This window comes from Amblyomma maculatum, chromosome 1 (genome assembly GCF_055883805.1).
Source record: "Amblyomma maculatum isolate TAMU_Amacu chromosome 1, ASM5588380v1, whole genome shotgun sequence".
Taxonomy (NCBI): Eukaryota; Metazoa; Arthropoda; class Arachnida; order Ixodida; family Ixodidae; genus Amblyomma; species Amblyomma maculatum.
Window position 1 is genome coordinate 290082776 of NC_139344.1, and position 17191 is coordinate 290099966.

Sequence of the window (17191 nt, forward strand, 5' to 3'; positions counted from 1 at the left end):
CAAGCTTTCATTGCTGCTGAAACCCAGCGAATGGAAACAGGACAGTGGGAACACAAAATGAGAACGTGTAACTGACCAAGAGTGATCAGAGATTAAAACTAAGCTTTTCTTGGTTCGAGGCTAACATTTGACTGATTCATCATCTGAGCTGAACTGAGAGCTAGTAAAATTGTCTTCAAGAGACTTCGCTACTGATCTCATAAAAAGAAAACTATAGTAGAAGCAGCAGAATCGTGTGAATGGCGCCAAAGACCTCTTTATTTCGAATAATTTTTTAAATGTCACAATGTGCCAGAAAGAACAAAAAAAAATAAATAAACAAGCTGCACACAAACAAACTATGGTTGTCACAATAGCCCCACTGCGGTAGTGCAGTGGTTAAGATGCTAGGCTACTGTGCCGGAGTATAAATACATGGGTATAAAGCTCTGTTTTAACCAAGCTGTATGAATGTGGAATAGCATGTCTAATTCTAGATCCAAGGGTCTCGGAGGGTTCTATTCCACCCTCTCACCTCAAAGGAGCTGCCTGAGTTAGCAGCTCCAGATAGCGTCGTCCTCTCTTTTCTCGATCCTTTGTCTTTTTTGCGCTTTTCCACAATATGAGCTCCAGCCAGTTCGGCCATATCATGTGGCCTCATGACATCGCAGAACCAGACAACCAATCAGTGCATGGCCATGTCACCTGCCAAAGGCATGGTTGCGATTTTTCTCAAGGGGCAATAAAGCAACCATTCTACAATAAGTCACTTCTTGTGGAGCACTTTTCACTACTGCTGCTGCATTGTATGATATGGGCAGTTCAAACTATGTCCCTTCTGTAAAGAGCAGTTTGTTTGCACAACCTCCTATCCGATGTGGATGTAGGCTACAATCCAGCACACAACAGCAGCAGGGCAGACACATTAAAAAATATGGCAGCCCTTACGAAAGCCAGCTGCTCCTTCAGCTGATAGAAAGTCCACGATTTTCCCAATTCTATTATCTTGTAGGCAATGCACAGTAACCCGATCAGTTTAAGTTTGCAAGTGCTTGACAGCCCCTTTCTTATAGATTATGGTACTGTTAGGATCCTTCCAAGATTTCAATACGCTTGAGGTTGTGAGGCACTACACGCACAAAGCAAGCAGTTTTTCTAGCACAATTTCCCTACCACTCTTCAAAGATCTGCAGTTGCCTATCCATACCAGCCGATTTCCCCCTTTGCATTGCTTCTAAGGCTTTTTTATTTCCTCCATGACCAGCATGACGTACAACCTGCTCACATTACTGCCCGTCATCCTGACTGCTTGAGCTGCTGCTGTGACTGCTTCAGGGCAATGTCATCAGCAAATTGCAGATTACTGAGGTATTCTCCATCTACCTTTATCCCTGAAGGCATGTCACCTAGCACATAGTACAAAAGATGCTGTCAAGAGAGTACAAGAAGTGGCCGATTCCACGCCAAGTTACCTAAGACAATGCCATGTTTTAGACACCATCACACACGGATAACTTTTTCTTGGAGAACCACAGCTGTGTTACCTCCGCAAGAGATCAAGTTTTCTTCTATATGGCAAACTCTACAATAAATGTCAGGCCTGTTAAGGTATTAATCTGTTACTTTAATTCGCAAGGCTAGAAGCTAGACTGGCAAAAAATTGCAGTCACACATTTGTGCTTCCCACATCCCCCCACTGCAAATCATGTGTTCCAAACCACCTATACTCCGTTTCATACATCAGGTGCAACGCAGCGAAAGCTACGCAAGTAGTCCGCAAGAAAAAGAACAGGAGGCGTATCACTACGCGCTCGTTCTGTAGGCGAGTGGTTCCTGCCGAAACGGGCTCTATTCCGAGCATACACGTTTGCAATAACATGCTTCGCATGCTTAGACATCTTCACAGAGCGGATCTTATAGAAAAAATGCGCACCAAAAAACCATTTTCTCAAAAAGGGATGCGCAGCGCGGAGGGCACAGCCAGCGCCATCTGGTGGCACAGCTGGCAAGGTTGCGGGGCAGCAAAACGCGGCAGGAACAAAAACGACATAAAACAACATACAAATTAGCCGAATCCGAACTTTTCTCCCTAAAAAAGGTGCTTTTTATGAAGTTGATGGCAAATGTAAAATGTATTAAGCTTGCAGACAAAGCAACTATTATTTTCTCTCGTCAAGAGCAGGCACTATTTTTTATCGCGGATGCGGAGAGCGCGAACAAGCGCTGTAGCTTTGGTAGTGTTGCACTTGATGTATGAAACGGAGTATAGAATGATTTTCAAATAATACCATATCAGCAAATGCAAGGGTGACAATATTCCACAACAAGATTAAATACATTGCAAGCAAGGTGTTTTAAACTTGACTGGGAGCACGCTCTCAACCTGTGGAAGCAGTGAGAGTATCCATTTGGTCACACCAGTCGCAGCTCACTGCACTACTGAGGTGGCGGTGTAATCGAACTGGCGGAGGGTACTCGTTCGTCGGCACCAAGAATTCGTTGCCACTGCAAATGTAAATAAATGAGAGTAATACTGCAATTACATTTAGTTTGCATAAACTCAGCAAACTCACTCACAGTAGAATTTGGTTCGAGTAAAACAAATGAGAGTGCCTGCTGCAGAAGGAAAAAGATAGTAACGAGACTGGCTGTCAATGCTAGCACAAATACAAATATTTAGCACACTTACAAAACACTGAAATAGCAACAAAGAGAATCTAAGTTAAATCACTTTTGCAGTAAGTGCCCAATATGCTGCGGCTTGCATGGAACTGCAATGGAGAGTGCTTATAGCAGCAACTGCCAAGCTCTTTGACAGGATTACGAGGTACTTGCAATGGTGCCTCACTCTCCCACAAAACACGCTAGCTCAGATTAATTATTGCTCTGTTTTCAAATAAGCTGTCAATGGTCTTGGCGGCAGCTTGAAGCCAAGCACTTCCATCTATTTATGTTCGAGCAGGCAAAAGATATATATATTAGGGAACTCTGCGGTAGCAACATGCATCCAAAGTGTTACATCTATATAAACAAGCTCAGTGAGTTTTACCAATGCAGTTATTTCGGCAGTAAAAGGACAGATATCGTCACAGGCATGAACCTATGCTAACTGAGGAGTAATGAAGTCACCCTCATTGCTGCATACACCGAAATAAGTGAGTACTTGACAGTGGGCGGTCTGAGCAAATAAGTACATGAATTCGTTCACGTATATGACCATACTTCTGTAGCCATTTCATGCTGTGCAGTAGGCTTGTTGCACTTCGCAGGTCATTCCGCACCGGGCCAACTTACGTTTAAGCCATCTCTCAGCTGGCCAGCAACCCCCCTTTTAGCAGTCCGCAGATATTACTCATGTATTGCAGCACTACCACGTATGGTCTGTACAGATGAGTGCCACTTACCTTCCAACAGTTTGCCGAAAGAAGCCCGACATTTTCTATGGGTCGAGCCGCTCCATCGGTTGAAGCTGCGAGGAAGGCAATAAAACCTCCCGATTATAAACCAGCGCGCTCACGCTGGCGCACGCAAAAATGTCTGGTCTGGCAAAAATGTCTGCCCAAACAAATATAAGCGAACTCAGAAATAGTTTTACGTTATCTTTTAGTCGCCTCATATGTCCCAATACTCCAGTGCATCCCTCCAGTGCATTTTCCCTCCAAGTGGGCAGCCCAATTGGGCTCAGTGGGTTCCAGTTGGAATTCATATTCCATATGGAACCCATTGGAAAGTCTATTTGGAACAGTTGGTTCCAATTTGATAGGTCAACTGGATCCTGCAGCTACTTGTGCAAAGTAGGCTATACAGTGCCATCTGTGCATAACTATATTAATCAGTTCATATATATTCCAAATAATTACTTGGTTAGATGAATCTTTGCCAACTGGTTAGCCCACTTTGTCAAACTCATTGCATACAGTGAGACTTACCATCCGAGTCCAATTGGTCTGGCCAACTGCACTGAGTGTATCCATGGAAACATTTCCATATTTCACAAAGAAAACAAACACAATATTCATAATAACAACTATCAGCAGTATTCTTCTGGAAGACAGAAAACTGGGCGAATTGGTTTGGATATATGACTATCAGTAGCTTAACCTGTAAAACTAAATTCTTCCTCTTACTATCACTGCGCCTACAAAATTAAATGAAATAACTGCACTCGAATGGCAAGACTGGCCCCAGCATGAGAGTAGAAAGAAGTAAATTTGCTCGGTGTATGGAATCTTGTGTTATATGCATCTGTGAAACTGTACAGTATTACATTTCTTATGCGAGACGTATGCTTGCCTGTACTCTTTGATTTCCATCAAGCATGTAATTACCAGTTTCCATGCAAATTGTCAGTCAGTCTTCCTTTTGTCCCATTTGGTATGTTCCATTGGACTCATTGTATGCAATGAGCGTGACCCATTGTATATACCATTAGGACATCCCATTGGACCCACTGAGTGCAATTGGTCTCACCTCTGGTTCTAGTTGGAAAATTAAATGGTTACAGTTGAAAATATAAAATTGATCTTTTTTGACTGTGCTCGTATAATGCAGGGCCTGAAAGCATTGATTCAGGTTGAATGAGTACTAGTTGAACCCCTTTATAGTAAAGTCACCTGGACCAGCAAATTTCTTTACTATATCAGCTAGGGTAATTGTATATCCCAGAAGATACTGGTGAAAATCATAGCTGGTCTTACTGGTTTATCGAACAATTCCCAGCTGGTACCAGTTGGTTCCCATTGAGTTTCAGCTAAGTTCCCATTGGTTCCAATTGGAACTCATTAGGAACTGAATTTGGGAACCAACTGGGAATTGTTCCATAAACCATGTAAGCAGTTACGATTTTCACCAGCTGATAGTAATTAAACTGCCTAATCAGTATACATCTTGCTGCTTTATAAAAAAAACTCTAAATACTTTCCATATCTCTTTCATATCGTCTCTATGTGCAATTTTTTCATTTTTTTTAGTTATAAGGTTTTTTTGTTTACAGCCTGAAAGTATATATATACCTCGAGCTCTTGACATATGCAACGATCAAATTTATACAAATGAGTTTGATGTAATGTGTGAACCAAAGCCTTGCAAGAAGACGTACAGCATCACTTTCCGCTGTGTCATCGAAGAGGCAATAAACGAGAAATGTGCCGTGCAGCAAAGGAGCAAATGCTGCGTCTCCATACATTTCTTGCGGCCGCTAGCCTCGCGCTGCACATTAATTGCTGCGAATTGTTGGCCGTTTAATTCCTTCCCTACTTCTCGCTGCCCTTGTATTCTCTGAATGAACCGCGCCATTTCTTTTCACGTTTGTATCCAGCTCTACTTTTGTTTTTTCCTACACATCCTTTCCCTCACAGCACCAAGGCCTATGTAAAGTTAGCTTCTTATCAGAGCTGCAGGGCCTAGTGGTAAAGACAGTTTAAGAAAACTGCTTTTGCGATTCTATAGGTATATCGGGCGTGCGGCAATGTCATTTAATTCATGGGAAGTACGTCGGCGCCGTCAGACGCACTTTCATCATCATCAGCCTGACTGTACCCACTGCAGGGCGAAGGCCTCTCCAATATTTCTCCACTTAACCCGGTTCTGTGCTAGCTGCATCCACTTGACCCCTGCAAACTTCTTAATCTCATCCCAAAATAACGGCTGAGAGGCTAGAGTGTAGAAGAGGAAGTGTTTTCCGGTTCTTCTTACAGTTGGTAGTGTGCGCGTGTGTTGTGGATCTTCTCCTGTGTTTGTCTTTGTTTGCGCCACATATCTGAATACGTTAATCTCATCCGCCCACCTAACTTTCTGCCGCCCCCTGCTACGCTTCCCTTCCCTTGGAATCCAGTTTGTTACCCTAAGCGACCATCGGTTATCCTCTTTTCGCACTACATGTCCTGCCCATGTCCATTTCTTCTTCTTAATTTCCACTAGAATGTCGGTAACTTGAGTTATTTCTCTGACCCACTCTGCACGTTTCCTATCTCTTAATGTTACCCCTACCATTTTTCGTTCCATAGCCCGCTGCGTTGTCCTCAATTTAATTAGAACTCTCTTGGTTAGCCTCCACGTTTCAGTGCCATAGGTGAGTGCAGGTAAGATGCAACTGTTATATACTTTCCTCTTTAGCGATACCAGTAAGCTGCTAGTCATAACCTGCGAGTGCTTGCCAAATGCGCTTCATCCCAATCTTTACTATAACAAATGTTTGTCAAAAATGTCTTTATTATAAAAGTGAAAAAAAAAATTACAGTCGTCTACGGAAGACGAACTGGGACTTGACTTTTCCTTAAATGCAACCGTGTTTGCTGTAGCAAGGTTCTATACTCATTTCATTTCAATTGGCTAGCCATTTGGTCTGTACATCAGATGTCAGTTTATTTTCAAGGTGAAGCTAGCAAGCAGGCTATATATATGGCCTGTTTCTCTTCATTGGTACTTCAAACAACCACAGTCCCAACAATCTTATATTTTAAATAATATTTTCCAAGTGCTGTACTGGAAGCTTCACTTTCAGAAGACGGCAAATATAAATAAAGTAATTGCAGCACTCAAAAGCCATAGATTACTGCTTCATGTCTCCTTAACCATAAAATGAATGAATGAATGAACATTATATATTTTACAGTTGACCACGGCAGCTTGCATTTGGTAATGTTCACGCCATAAACATTTCCGCCTGTCTCTCCCCCCCTCCCCTCACCTTTTTGCCCGTGACGGCATGTGTAACTATGGCATCACTGTGCCTATAGCTGACACAACAGTGAGTGCTGCTGCACACTTTCAGCTAGTTTTGACCTTCAACCATCTTGCACGATCTGCCCCTTCGATGGACCCTCGACGCCACACGTACCTTAAATTCTGCTTGGAGAATGGTTGTGACTCAGCGACCGCAGACGAAAAAGCTACCACTCTAGCTTGAAAGTGCGTGACCCAGAACAAAAGCAACATAAATCATAAAATGGCATACATGGGAGCTTGCAAACAAAGCTAACGAATTACACAGCAATATGTATATATTGCCACCTGGCGGTTTGAGGTAGCGCTTGAAAGACGAAGAAGTTGTAGACTCTCATGCCCTTCGGCTAGCTAGGACTGTGGACTCTTGAGCCTGTCTCTGTGTAACCGTTTCCCGTGAACCCTTGTCTTGACTGTGTGTCTCTGCCCCTGTTGCCTGCAGTGTCTTGCATAATTTATTCTGAAGGGTGGCAGAACCCATTTATCAGTGCATCGGGTGAAGATATATTTCTCTTTTGGTTTTAATTTTGTGAGGAATACAAGAAAAGCAGCTGCTGTGGGAGAAGAGAACCTCAGATAATATACTAGCTGGTATTTAAAGAGTACATTAATACAAATAATCTCATATTTAAGAAAAAAAAATCTGCTGTTATGAGCTGTATAACTGCTGCCCCCGACAATTAATCTAATTACTTTCTTTTGAAGCATTAGTAACTTATTAATGTTAGTGCTTGATGTGGTGGCCCAGACCAAATGGCAATAGTTAAGATTGAAAAATTGTGTTGTAGATTATCAACTTTAAATTTGGAGAAAATTCTGAGACATCTGCAAAGGACGCCAACAGATTGTGACACTCTCTTTGTAATATATGTAATCTGTTTTGTGCCTTTCATATGTGCATCAAAAATGATGCCCAATGATTTAAAGCTGTAGATAATTTCTATTCTGTTATCAATTTTTAAGGTAAGTAAAATGGGCATTGATAAAGTTACTTTAAAGTTTAAAAGTCACAAGAGATTTCTTGCTGTTGACAATTATAACAAGTCCATTTGATCTTAACCGTGACTGAAGAACAATGCTTCCTCTTTTTAATAGGTTATCTATATATGGATGAATCAGTAAGAAAAAGCTTTTATCATACAGCATACAGAGCATATATAACTTCAAAAGCAAGTTTATATAACTATATCATTAATATAAGCATTAAAAAGAAACAGACCCAGAAGGCTACCCTGGGAAGCTCCACATTGTATAGTTCTTAAACCAGGCAGGCTACCATCAATACAGACTGTCTGTTTACATTGACTTAGATACGATCAAAGCAGAATAAGAGGAGAGCCGCGGATGCCATACCTTTCAAGTTTATTAAGTAATATTTTATGATTGAGGAGATCAAACGCTTTACTAAAGTAAAAAAACATACTTAGCGTTGTATCCTTACATTCAGTACCCTGTAAAATAATTTCTTTTTGCAGCAGCAGAGCAGATTCAGTGGACCGTCATTTGCAAAAGCCGAACTGACTGTCATTAATATTAAGAGTGTTTATTGAAGAGTTCTCAGTTTTTTTAACTATAACTAGAGCTTTTGAAAAATCCGATAGAATGGATATTGGTCGGTAGATAGATATTTCTTTCTTATCTCCTCCCTTAAAGATTATTGAAACCTTGGCAGACAGGAATGAACAGCTCAGAAATGATGAAAACACAATTCGTCGTTCCTTTTCTTAAAGGAATGACCAGACAAATGAGTACTCATCTTGTCGTTTGTTGCTATATGTGCCCCTATCAATTTTTGTATGCTGTCATCCTGTCATGCAACACAAACATGTTCAATCTGCTACATTAATGAGCTTCGTTTCTTGTCATATAGAACACATAATTTGTTCTCAAATTGCTTCATACCTTCACATTAACACATTCTGGCGGTTGAGCTGACTGCTGTGTCAGCCCACTATAGCTGACACAAGGTTGATGTGAGAACCCTCCTGCACTGGACATACTGTAGAACCCCTTAATAGTAAAGTCACTGGGACCAGCAAAAGTCTTTACTATATCAGGGTCTTTGCTATATCAGTTGTTGGTGATGACATGGTCCTGAAGATGCTGTGTAGTAGTTGAATGGGCAGTTAATGAGCATGTCCTGTTGCTTAATGAAAAAAAAAAAAAAAAACACTCTGAAATAGCTTCCATCCCTCCCTTATCATCTCTTCATGCAATGTTTTACACTTACAAAAAGTTTTTACATTTAGTGGAAGTACCTCTTAAGCATGAGGATGTGGCAACAAATACAACCAAGTTTGATTTCAAGTGAACATCAAAGCTTTGCATGAACATGGTGTCACGTTTTGCTATTTCTGTCTTTTAAAAGGCAATAATGATAAATGCGAGTGGCAGTCAAGTGCTGCAAGACTACACACGCTGCAACTTCACTTCTTGCCACTGCTGCCTCATGCTCTCTGCTGCACAGTGCTGGGAATGTTCGCCCGTTTCTTCCCCTTAACTATTTCTTGGTACACTTTTACTCTCCTTTACTTTCTGAATGAACCGCGCTGCTTCCTTTCCATGTTTGTAGACAGCTTTCCTTTTTTTTCCTACGCGCTGCGTGCTTTCCCTCACGGCTCCAAGGCCTTTGTAAAGTAGGCTTCTTCCGAATATTGCTAAGCCTAGTGGTAAAGCCACTTAAAAGGACACTGTGTTAATTTTGTTTTAAAATACAAAAAAAAAAAAATTTTTTTCCTTGCGTATCTAGGTAGTGAGCTGGCGGCGATGTCATATCTTGGGAGTCGTCGCCGTGGCCAGGCCCACTTTACTATAACAGATTTTTACCAAAAATATCTTTACTATAAAGGGGGGGGGAAATACAGCTGTCTATGAAAAATGGGACTTCAGTTTCACTTTACTATATCCAAGTTTATTACAGCGGGGTTCTACTGTAGTTATATGCTGCATCAAGTGGTGAACAAAGCTCAGTGTTTCCAAATGCATCCATGACTTACCAATTAATACTATCGGTATTATCCTATACATTCTGTCAGAATCAGTAAAACTGTACGCTGCAGAACATGCATGGTACAGTGAAGTGAAACTGCAGTTCCATTTTGCCGACTATAGATAACTATTGTTTTTTTTTTCACTTGATGTGCCTATGTCTACATATAGTACAATCCACATGGTAAGTATAAGTATTTAAATAGCGCCCCAACCTGATGGCTCAGTGACTGGGTGCTCGACTACTCTATTCAAGAATATGGGATTGATTCACAGTTGTGGAGACCGCTTTTTGGCAGCGCCAAAAAGCAAGGTGCCCATGTGCTATGCGATGTCAGTGCACAGGTGGTAAAATTTTACGAAGCCCTCCACTACAGCATGTCACATATAGCCTGAGTCACTCTGGGATGTTAAAGCTCATCCCAGACGAAAAAAACACTCATTTCCTGCTGGATTATGGAACCGTGTACAGAAATTATCCAACTGGAAAACAGTGTTTTCCGGCTGGGAAAAAGTAGTTCCAGCTGGAATGACATCTATTTCCTGCTGGATTATGAAATCAAAAATCATGTCCAGCTATAATTTTGAGATTTCCAGCTGGAAAATTTACACCTCCTGTCAAGCCTTTAGCTGGAATATCATATTTTTACAGCTGGAAAGTATGGCAGTCCAGCTAGAAATTCAGCTGGAAATGTGCTTTTCCAGCTGAAATGGGTACGCTTGAACAAAGTTTACCAGGCATCTATTTTCATAGGGGATAAACCGACCTAAACCTATTACTAAGCACAATTTTAGTACACTCAAATTAATGCGCTTAATATGTACGCCATCTTAAATGTGTTTCAAATTCAGCTGCCTATGAAAACAGCTTATATTAAATATATGATGGTACAATGCAGATGTTTTAAACATTAAATATCTCAGTTTCTCTTAGGCATGAAAATGTTCAACACAGCATGCCTCTCTAGGGCATGTAAGTTTCAAGTTACATATCATTAGCATAATCGCACTTTAAGCACTGAAAGTAATTCATTCATTTCAATACTTTTACTAAAGTGAATCACTGCCGTTTCTATATTTCATACTATGTACTCCCGGACGCCAAGAAAGCAGTAATGACATGTAGCAAGCCTGTCCCACAGTGATGGATAAGCAAAAAAAAGACAGAATTGAGTAGAACTACGTGTTCAAGGCCTCAGACCTGCCCTGTGTCTCCGGGTCACGACCATTCTCTAAGCAGAAGGTATACATGTAAGGCGTTGAGGGTCCATCAAAGTCAGATGGTGCAAAATGGTAGAAGGTCAAAACTAGTTGAAAGTGTGCAGTAGCACTCACTGTTGCATATTGGCTATAGGCACAGTGGCACCTGGTTACACTTGCCATCACGGGCAAAAAAGAGGTTTGGGGGAAGAGACAGGCAGAAATGTTCATGACGTGTTTGACCACGATTCTGTTTTTGTTGTTTTGTTACCATCGTCTTATATTTTTAATAGCCTGTTCTGTAGGAAAAGGGGAGGGAATAGTCTCACTAGATAGAATTTGGCAGGAAGATGAAAGAATGTGCTCTAGTGTTTGGAGAGAAGTTTTGTTCACAAGTTTTACATAGCTTATATATGGATGAAATCCAGACAGTAATTAATGAGAAGGAATTTGCTCTGCGGAAATAATTGTAATATCATTACTTTTTGGGAGCAGTATTTAGTAATTATATTTTTAAGCTTAGCAAGTAATTGGTAATGTAATTTAATTGCTTTTGAACAGTAACTTTGCCAAGTATGCTGCCAATTTACCCCAGGCAAAATGATATCATGTGTCTATTAGGAATGAAATAGATTAAATAAGACATGCCAGCTGGACTTTTGAGTGTAATCATGTAGCTTAAATGGTTTCTCTATTTCTGATTGGCACTTACTTCGGAACATTCATTTGGAAGGCCCTGTTGAACATTCAATAAAAAAATGTTGCAACTTAAACTGCTGTGTAGTTTGCATAATTGTGATTAAACGAAGTAACTCTGACCCCTGAAGATCTGCCACTGAATGCAAGAGGAGGGTCCAATGTGCGAGGTACATAAGCCCCAACAAAGAAAAGATGGTGTCAACTCTTCAGGTATACATAGTGTTCCTATGGTTTATGTGTCATATGAATGCCTGCTTGCCTGTCGCCCGTTTGGAGCTGCCATTTCAGGTCAGTAGTAGCAAAATAAGCATTGACTGGAAGCCTTAGCTGAACTGCCTTATTAGAATGTTCAATTTATTCAAGTTGGAGCTTCGAGTCTGTTCCAAAAGCGTACTTAGAAATTTTGCAACTGCAAACTTTAATTGAAAATCATTTTTTTTTCTTGACTTGGCCAGTGTCTCGATGAAAAACATACCATACTGCCCATATCGCAACTTTCACATAAGAACAAGTCAAAAGAGGATGCCACTGCACTGACTTAACAAATCTCTGAGAGATGGCAACTCTAGAAATATGGGCGGGGAGGCTTCGCCCAAAACTGCAGAGTTAATTCAGATACAGGGCACACTGCCGAGTACAACTGCACATTCCAAAAACAGGAGTTTGTATTATGTACCGTTTTTGCTGACTTACAGATTGATCAGCCACACTGCTGAGCCATATAATGCGAACCCAGCAACCTCGAATATTCACCATAGGTGTTGCTGCCTACAGTTCCTTTCTGACAAGGATATTAACCGGCCATGTAGCCTGTATTTCCTGTTTCTATCAGATACATTGAACACTGAACTATTAATTGCGGACGAGTAGCCTAGCTGACTGCAAAAAGGAATTCGGAGGTAAATAAATGCAGTGCCATAACTTACAGCCTTAGAGCTATGGAACTGAACACTGCAGCAACTGCAGGTCTTCCGTATTTGAAGGCGGAATACCTCCGGCAAAACGAGATAAGCAGCCCAGGGGGGCCAAATTTCCTTGCGTCGAGTGAAGCGCACAATGCATAGCCGAACCCGAAGCCCAGAGCGAAGCTAGAAATTGCACTACACGAGAAAAACTTCCTCTGCAACTGTACGTCACAATCAAGCGCGTCCGCGCGTCCAATCCAATGCACCGACCGAACGCCGATGCCGCCCATACCTACATAAGTTAAAAGTATTAGGAAAATAAACAGTAATCTTTTTTCAGCCAAAATTTTAAGTTTTAAATTAGTATTATAAATGTTGCACTTGCTGTTGCGTACATTTGTTTCTTTTCCTTAGTTTATGATGACGTAGCGTGACGTATTTTTGTGCGACGAGTTACTGCCAATAAATTTTTGTACATATTTTCGCCGGTGATAGCTTTGCTTTTAAACAACATGGAGGGTATTATTTTTTTTTTTTTCGCAATGCTTTTTAGAGGGTTCGCGGGTGTCGCTTGGCAGAGGCACCAGATGACGCTGCCTGTGCGAGTGACGAGCGTTGCGAGAGAGAGACCTTCATTGCCGCCATTTCTCATACTGTTGCCCTGTTGCGTCGTAGCGTGGTAGCTTAGCTGTACTTGCAGAATGTCGTCGCGTTATTCGCGGCCTCCCAACTCTTCACTTTTTATTAGAAATGTGCCCGATGGCACTAGGTATGTATGCGATTTTTATGCAGTGCAGTATGATTTCTCCTTCAGCTTAGCATTCAATTATTTGTCTTTGAATAGCTTAGGCCTGGGATGTGGCGTGATGCGTTTCCTTACCTGGTTGTGAGTAGCGCTAGGCTGTGTTCAACTGTAGCAGTTGACGTGACAGATTTTTTTTGCGTGTGCCTGTTCTTTAGCACATTTTTGTATATGTGGTTTTTTCTGGTATGGCAAACTTTTCTCTATGGAACTAGCGGCTGTATTCCGGCTCTAGTCGGCTAGGCCTAGCGGTTGTAGCATTCCTTTGTTTCCTCGCCAACGGCCATCGCTGGAAATCAAGCTTCGAGCCCCCTCCCCCCGCCTTTTTTTTTTCGTTACATTGCTCGTTCAGTTTGTAAAGGTGGACGGTATTTTCCAGCCCATGTTCGATTTTGCGTAAGCGAGGAAAGCTACTTTAAACGTAAGGGCTAGTGCCACGTGTTCGATTGTTCGTTACCAAGGCAAGATGTGAACGCCGCTCCTCAAAAGGGCTTTGAGTTTAGGAAAGCTACTTTAAACGTAAGGGCTAGTGCCACGTGTTCGATTGTTCGTTACCAAGGCAAGATGTGAACGCCGCTCCTCAAAAGGGCTTTGAGTTTAGGAAAGCTACTTTAAACTTAAGGGCTAGTGCCACGTGTTCGGTTGTTCGTTACCAAGGCAAGATGTGAACGCCGCTCCTCAAAAGGGCTTTGAGTTTGTGCATGGTGTTTCGTCGATTGCTTGTCATCGTAAGCTTTTATTTTTGAAGGTGCTTGTATTCTAAGGAATGAGTTTTGCTTCCCTCGGTATTTTCTCTGCTGTAGACCGGACGACCTGCGCAGTTTATTTGGTAAATATGGACCCTTAACCGATGTCTATATACCGGTGGACTACTACACTCGTAGGCCTCGGGGTTTTGCATACGTGCAATATCCTTTGTGGACTGAAACTGAGCGATATGTTTTTTTGTCTGCCTTGGGCACAGTGTTCGGCAGTGCAAAGCAGGGCTGTTGGTGCGTTTAGCTGCTGCTTGGTCGAGCCACTGCTTTACACGGGCCTTCACATTATGCCCCCCCCCCCAGGGGCAGGGTACCCTGAACTGTGCTTGCATTATTTCGTGTGTGTATTCATGTGTGTGATTAATTTTTTTTAATTGTTCTGCCAGCCATTCAAGGTACCAAGTGTGCCAAGTAAAGTTAACTAGTAAAGATGCCCAAGATCATCTAGCACGTTGGAGAGAGGGCGGCGGCATACAAGCGCTTACAGAACAGCGGGCAAGAACAAGCTCTGCTTTAGGGCCGTGTGCATGAAATCTGGGCTGGCGTGCAAGGGCAAGAGCCAAGCAAGGGTTTCGTGCATTTTCAAAGTGACAAGCGCCGAAAGATGTAAAGCCACACAGACACGTTGCGGGATCAGGTATAGTCGACAGTATCCTGGTGGTTCTGTTGCTTTTCTCCCCATGCTTGTCTTGACACCATCCTTCCACAGAAAGCTTTCCTTTTGGTGTAATGCTCATGCCCAAAAGCATTGCTTGTTGCCTTCCTTAACCGAGTCACGTTTGAAGATCTCCGGGATGCTGAAGATGCCATGTACTCACTGGACCGCACTCGCTTCTATGGTCGGGAGCTGGAGATTGAGTTTGCCCAAGGAGACAGGAAAAGTAAGCGACGTTTTTTTAATTTTGTGCTTTGCTTGGTATACATCCAGTTTAGAATTTACATATTTGTAGCAATAACACCTGGTGGTGCTGACTTGCAACTATGAGTTGATTTCCAGGCAGTGATTGACCTAGCAGCTGCATGGTGAGCCTCAGAACCTGTGAAGATAGAACCCACTGGTGTTAGCTGTCATGTGGCAGATAAATTGCCATTGGCAGTGATTGATGCCTGGTTTACTTTGTTGGATATTTTACACGAATGCAGCTCTTCTGCTCGATAGCTGTAAGTTGTGGCTGAGCGTCATATTGTGTTTAGCTGGCTCATTTTCTTTCTTATGGTCATAAGTTTGATACCCCTGTCACATGGACATTTCAAAGGCCTTGGACTGTAGCCTGTGAAAGTCTCCATTTGACAGGGCTTGGAAGTGCAGGGGTCCAATGGGCAGCTCTTTTAATTGCCAACAATGTGTGAAGTGGTGTGGCTTTGTGGGCAAAATGACCTATTCTGGCCTTGGTATCAGTTGAGCTCGCTGCCTTGCTATAGACCTTTTTAGTTTCGATGCCTGGGTGCAGCCATCTTAGTTTGATGGTGGCGCCCCGTATGAGCCGAACTGCGGAACGTCCGCTTTGGCGCCTCTTGACGCAATCTTGGGCTGTGCTGTGCGTGTTGATGCTGCGGTGCGGCAGTGTAAAAGGGCTGTTTCGGGGTGCTCGTGAAAGCTATCAGACGCCTCGGTGCTATTTGTGCTTTATTTGAGCGCGCCAGGAAACTGTATACCATCCGTTTGACATAGCGGCTGCTGTTGGAAACAGCACAGCGGCCGGGGTGGCTGCGAAGGACTGCGCTCCACTTCCGTAGTGAGGGCGTATCTATATCTTTCACGATGCATGAATTTTCAATTATATTTTATTGTCGTAATGGTAAATGCACACAAACACAGCGAATGAACCGTATGGGCAGCTACCGAATTCGGAATGCAGATATTGCGAAAGATGCTTTCCAGTTATTGCCGCATTGATTTTACATGAAGTGCGACCCATTTCGATATACGATTGAGCTGTCCTGCTTAAACAATGTATACTTTCAAGTTAAACTACGGTTCAAGACTAGCACCTAAAAAAGTAGGGTCTAAAGTACCATCCTTCGACATTTTTATAAAGCCTTGGTGTTCGTCCTGCGGCGAGACATCGTATACCCCCGTGCCGTACGTCGTAGCAGCATCGTTCGCACGACATATTGTTTAGCAAAACGTCGAAAAACGTGCGCTCTCAGCGGCATCATGAAAGAAAACGACAAACTCACAGCACATACAGCACCGCTTGCGAAAGCGGCGCCGCCCCCTGGCGCGGCGTACTACGGCGCTCTTTTCGAGCGCTACTCCCTGGTCGTCGCTAGGCCTAAATTGTTTCACATCGAAGGCACATCCGACGACGCTTTGCAATTACTCAGCGCTAGAGTAAATGGTCTCTCATGGAACTGCCTTACTGCCGATCCCATAGTATTAGTAAAAGAAAGATGTAAATTGCGGTGACGCCTTAGCAGCGGAGCCAGCGTGCAGACGATGAGCCGCGCGCCGCACCAGCGGTAATGTGTTGCGCAACTTATTTGTATTGCAATTATCAATAACACTGTATGGGTCAGAAATCCGCAAGATCTTTTTTTTTTTTTGCTGTCGGCTTATTGTTTAAGTGAAGAACAGATTTTAGCACGCTCTTGCGTTGGCGGAAAAGATCCACCGTATCGGCGCGGAGGGCTGGTACCTGTAAGCACATTATTTGGGTGCATTTTTCTGTCTTCTGGCCACCTCAAACCTTCGGTCAGCTAGGCTGGCTTCACTGCATGACTGCACTGTTGTGATGGAAAAAGGACAATAGGCCACCTTCATGCTGACACAACCTTCTCATGCTGTATAAAACGTTGGCAAGCAAACGAAGCCCGGGTTGATTTGCTGCTGTCAGAAAAAAAAAACTAAAGTACCATGCCTTCTAGTTGCGTCTCCTATTAGTAATTTTAGTAAGGTTGCACGGATTTCTCCCGTAAACAGCTGGCCGCCGCGGTGAAGCACGAAGGCTGGGTATAGATGCCGGCTCATTGAACATGCGGCAAGTACTTCGTCACAGATAAGCTAGAGCTTATTCACCTTTTCGCCAGGCGCTCACCTGCCCACAGGTCGTGGATAACTCGAGTTTAGCCTTCTTTACGGAATGTAATGTCGGCTAACTGTGAATGAGTTGTGGAGTTGATTATTGCCGTGCGAC

The 17191-nt window shown here is 42.7% G+C and overlaps 1 protein-coding gene and 1 long non-coding RNA gene across 2 annotated transcripts in view; one reads left to right on the forward strand and one right to left on the reverse strand.

Moving 5' to 3' along the window:
* Positions 1-90: 90 nt before the first annotated feature.
* Positions 91-12715, reverse strand: LOC146206784 (uncharacterized). The gene is made up of 3 exons (XR_014704519.1): positions 12516-12715; positions 3384-3448; positions 91-2484 (listed from the first exon to the last, which is right to left on the reverse strand). It is a non-coding gene; the product is annotated as an uncharacterized LOC146206784 (long non-coding RNA).
* A 388-nt stretch (positions 12716-13103) lies between these two features.
* LOC146206785 (serine/arginine-rich splicing factor 12-like) overlaps positions 13104-17191 on the forward strand; it is a 30402-nt gene continuing 26314 nt past the window's right edge. The window contains exons 1-3 of the mRNA XM_084591571.1: positions 13104-13263; positions 14100-14204; positions 14832-14935. Coding sequence (XP_084447697.1) covers positions 13196-13263; positions 14100-14204; positions 14832-14935 — 277 coding nt within the window. The 5' untranslated portion in view covers positions 13104-13195. The remainder of the gene's footprint in view (positions 13264-14099; positions 14205-14831; positions 14936-17191) is intronic.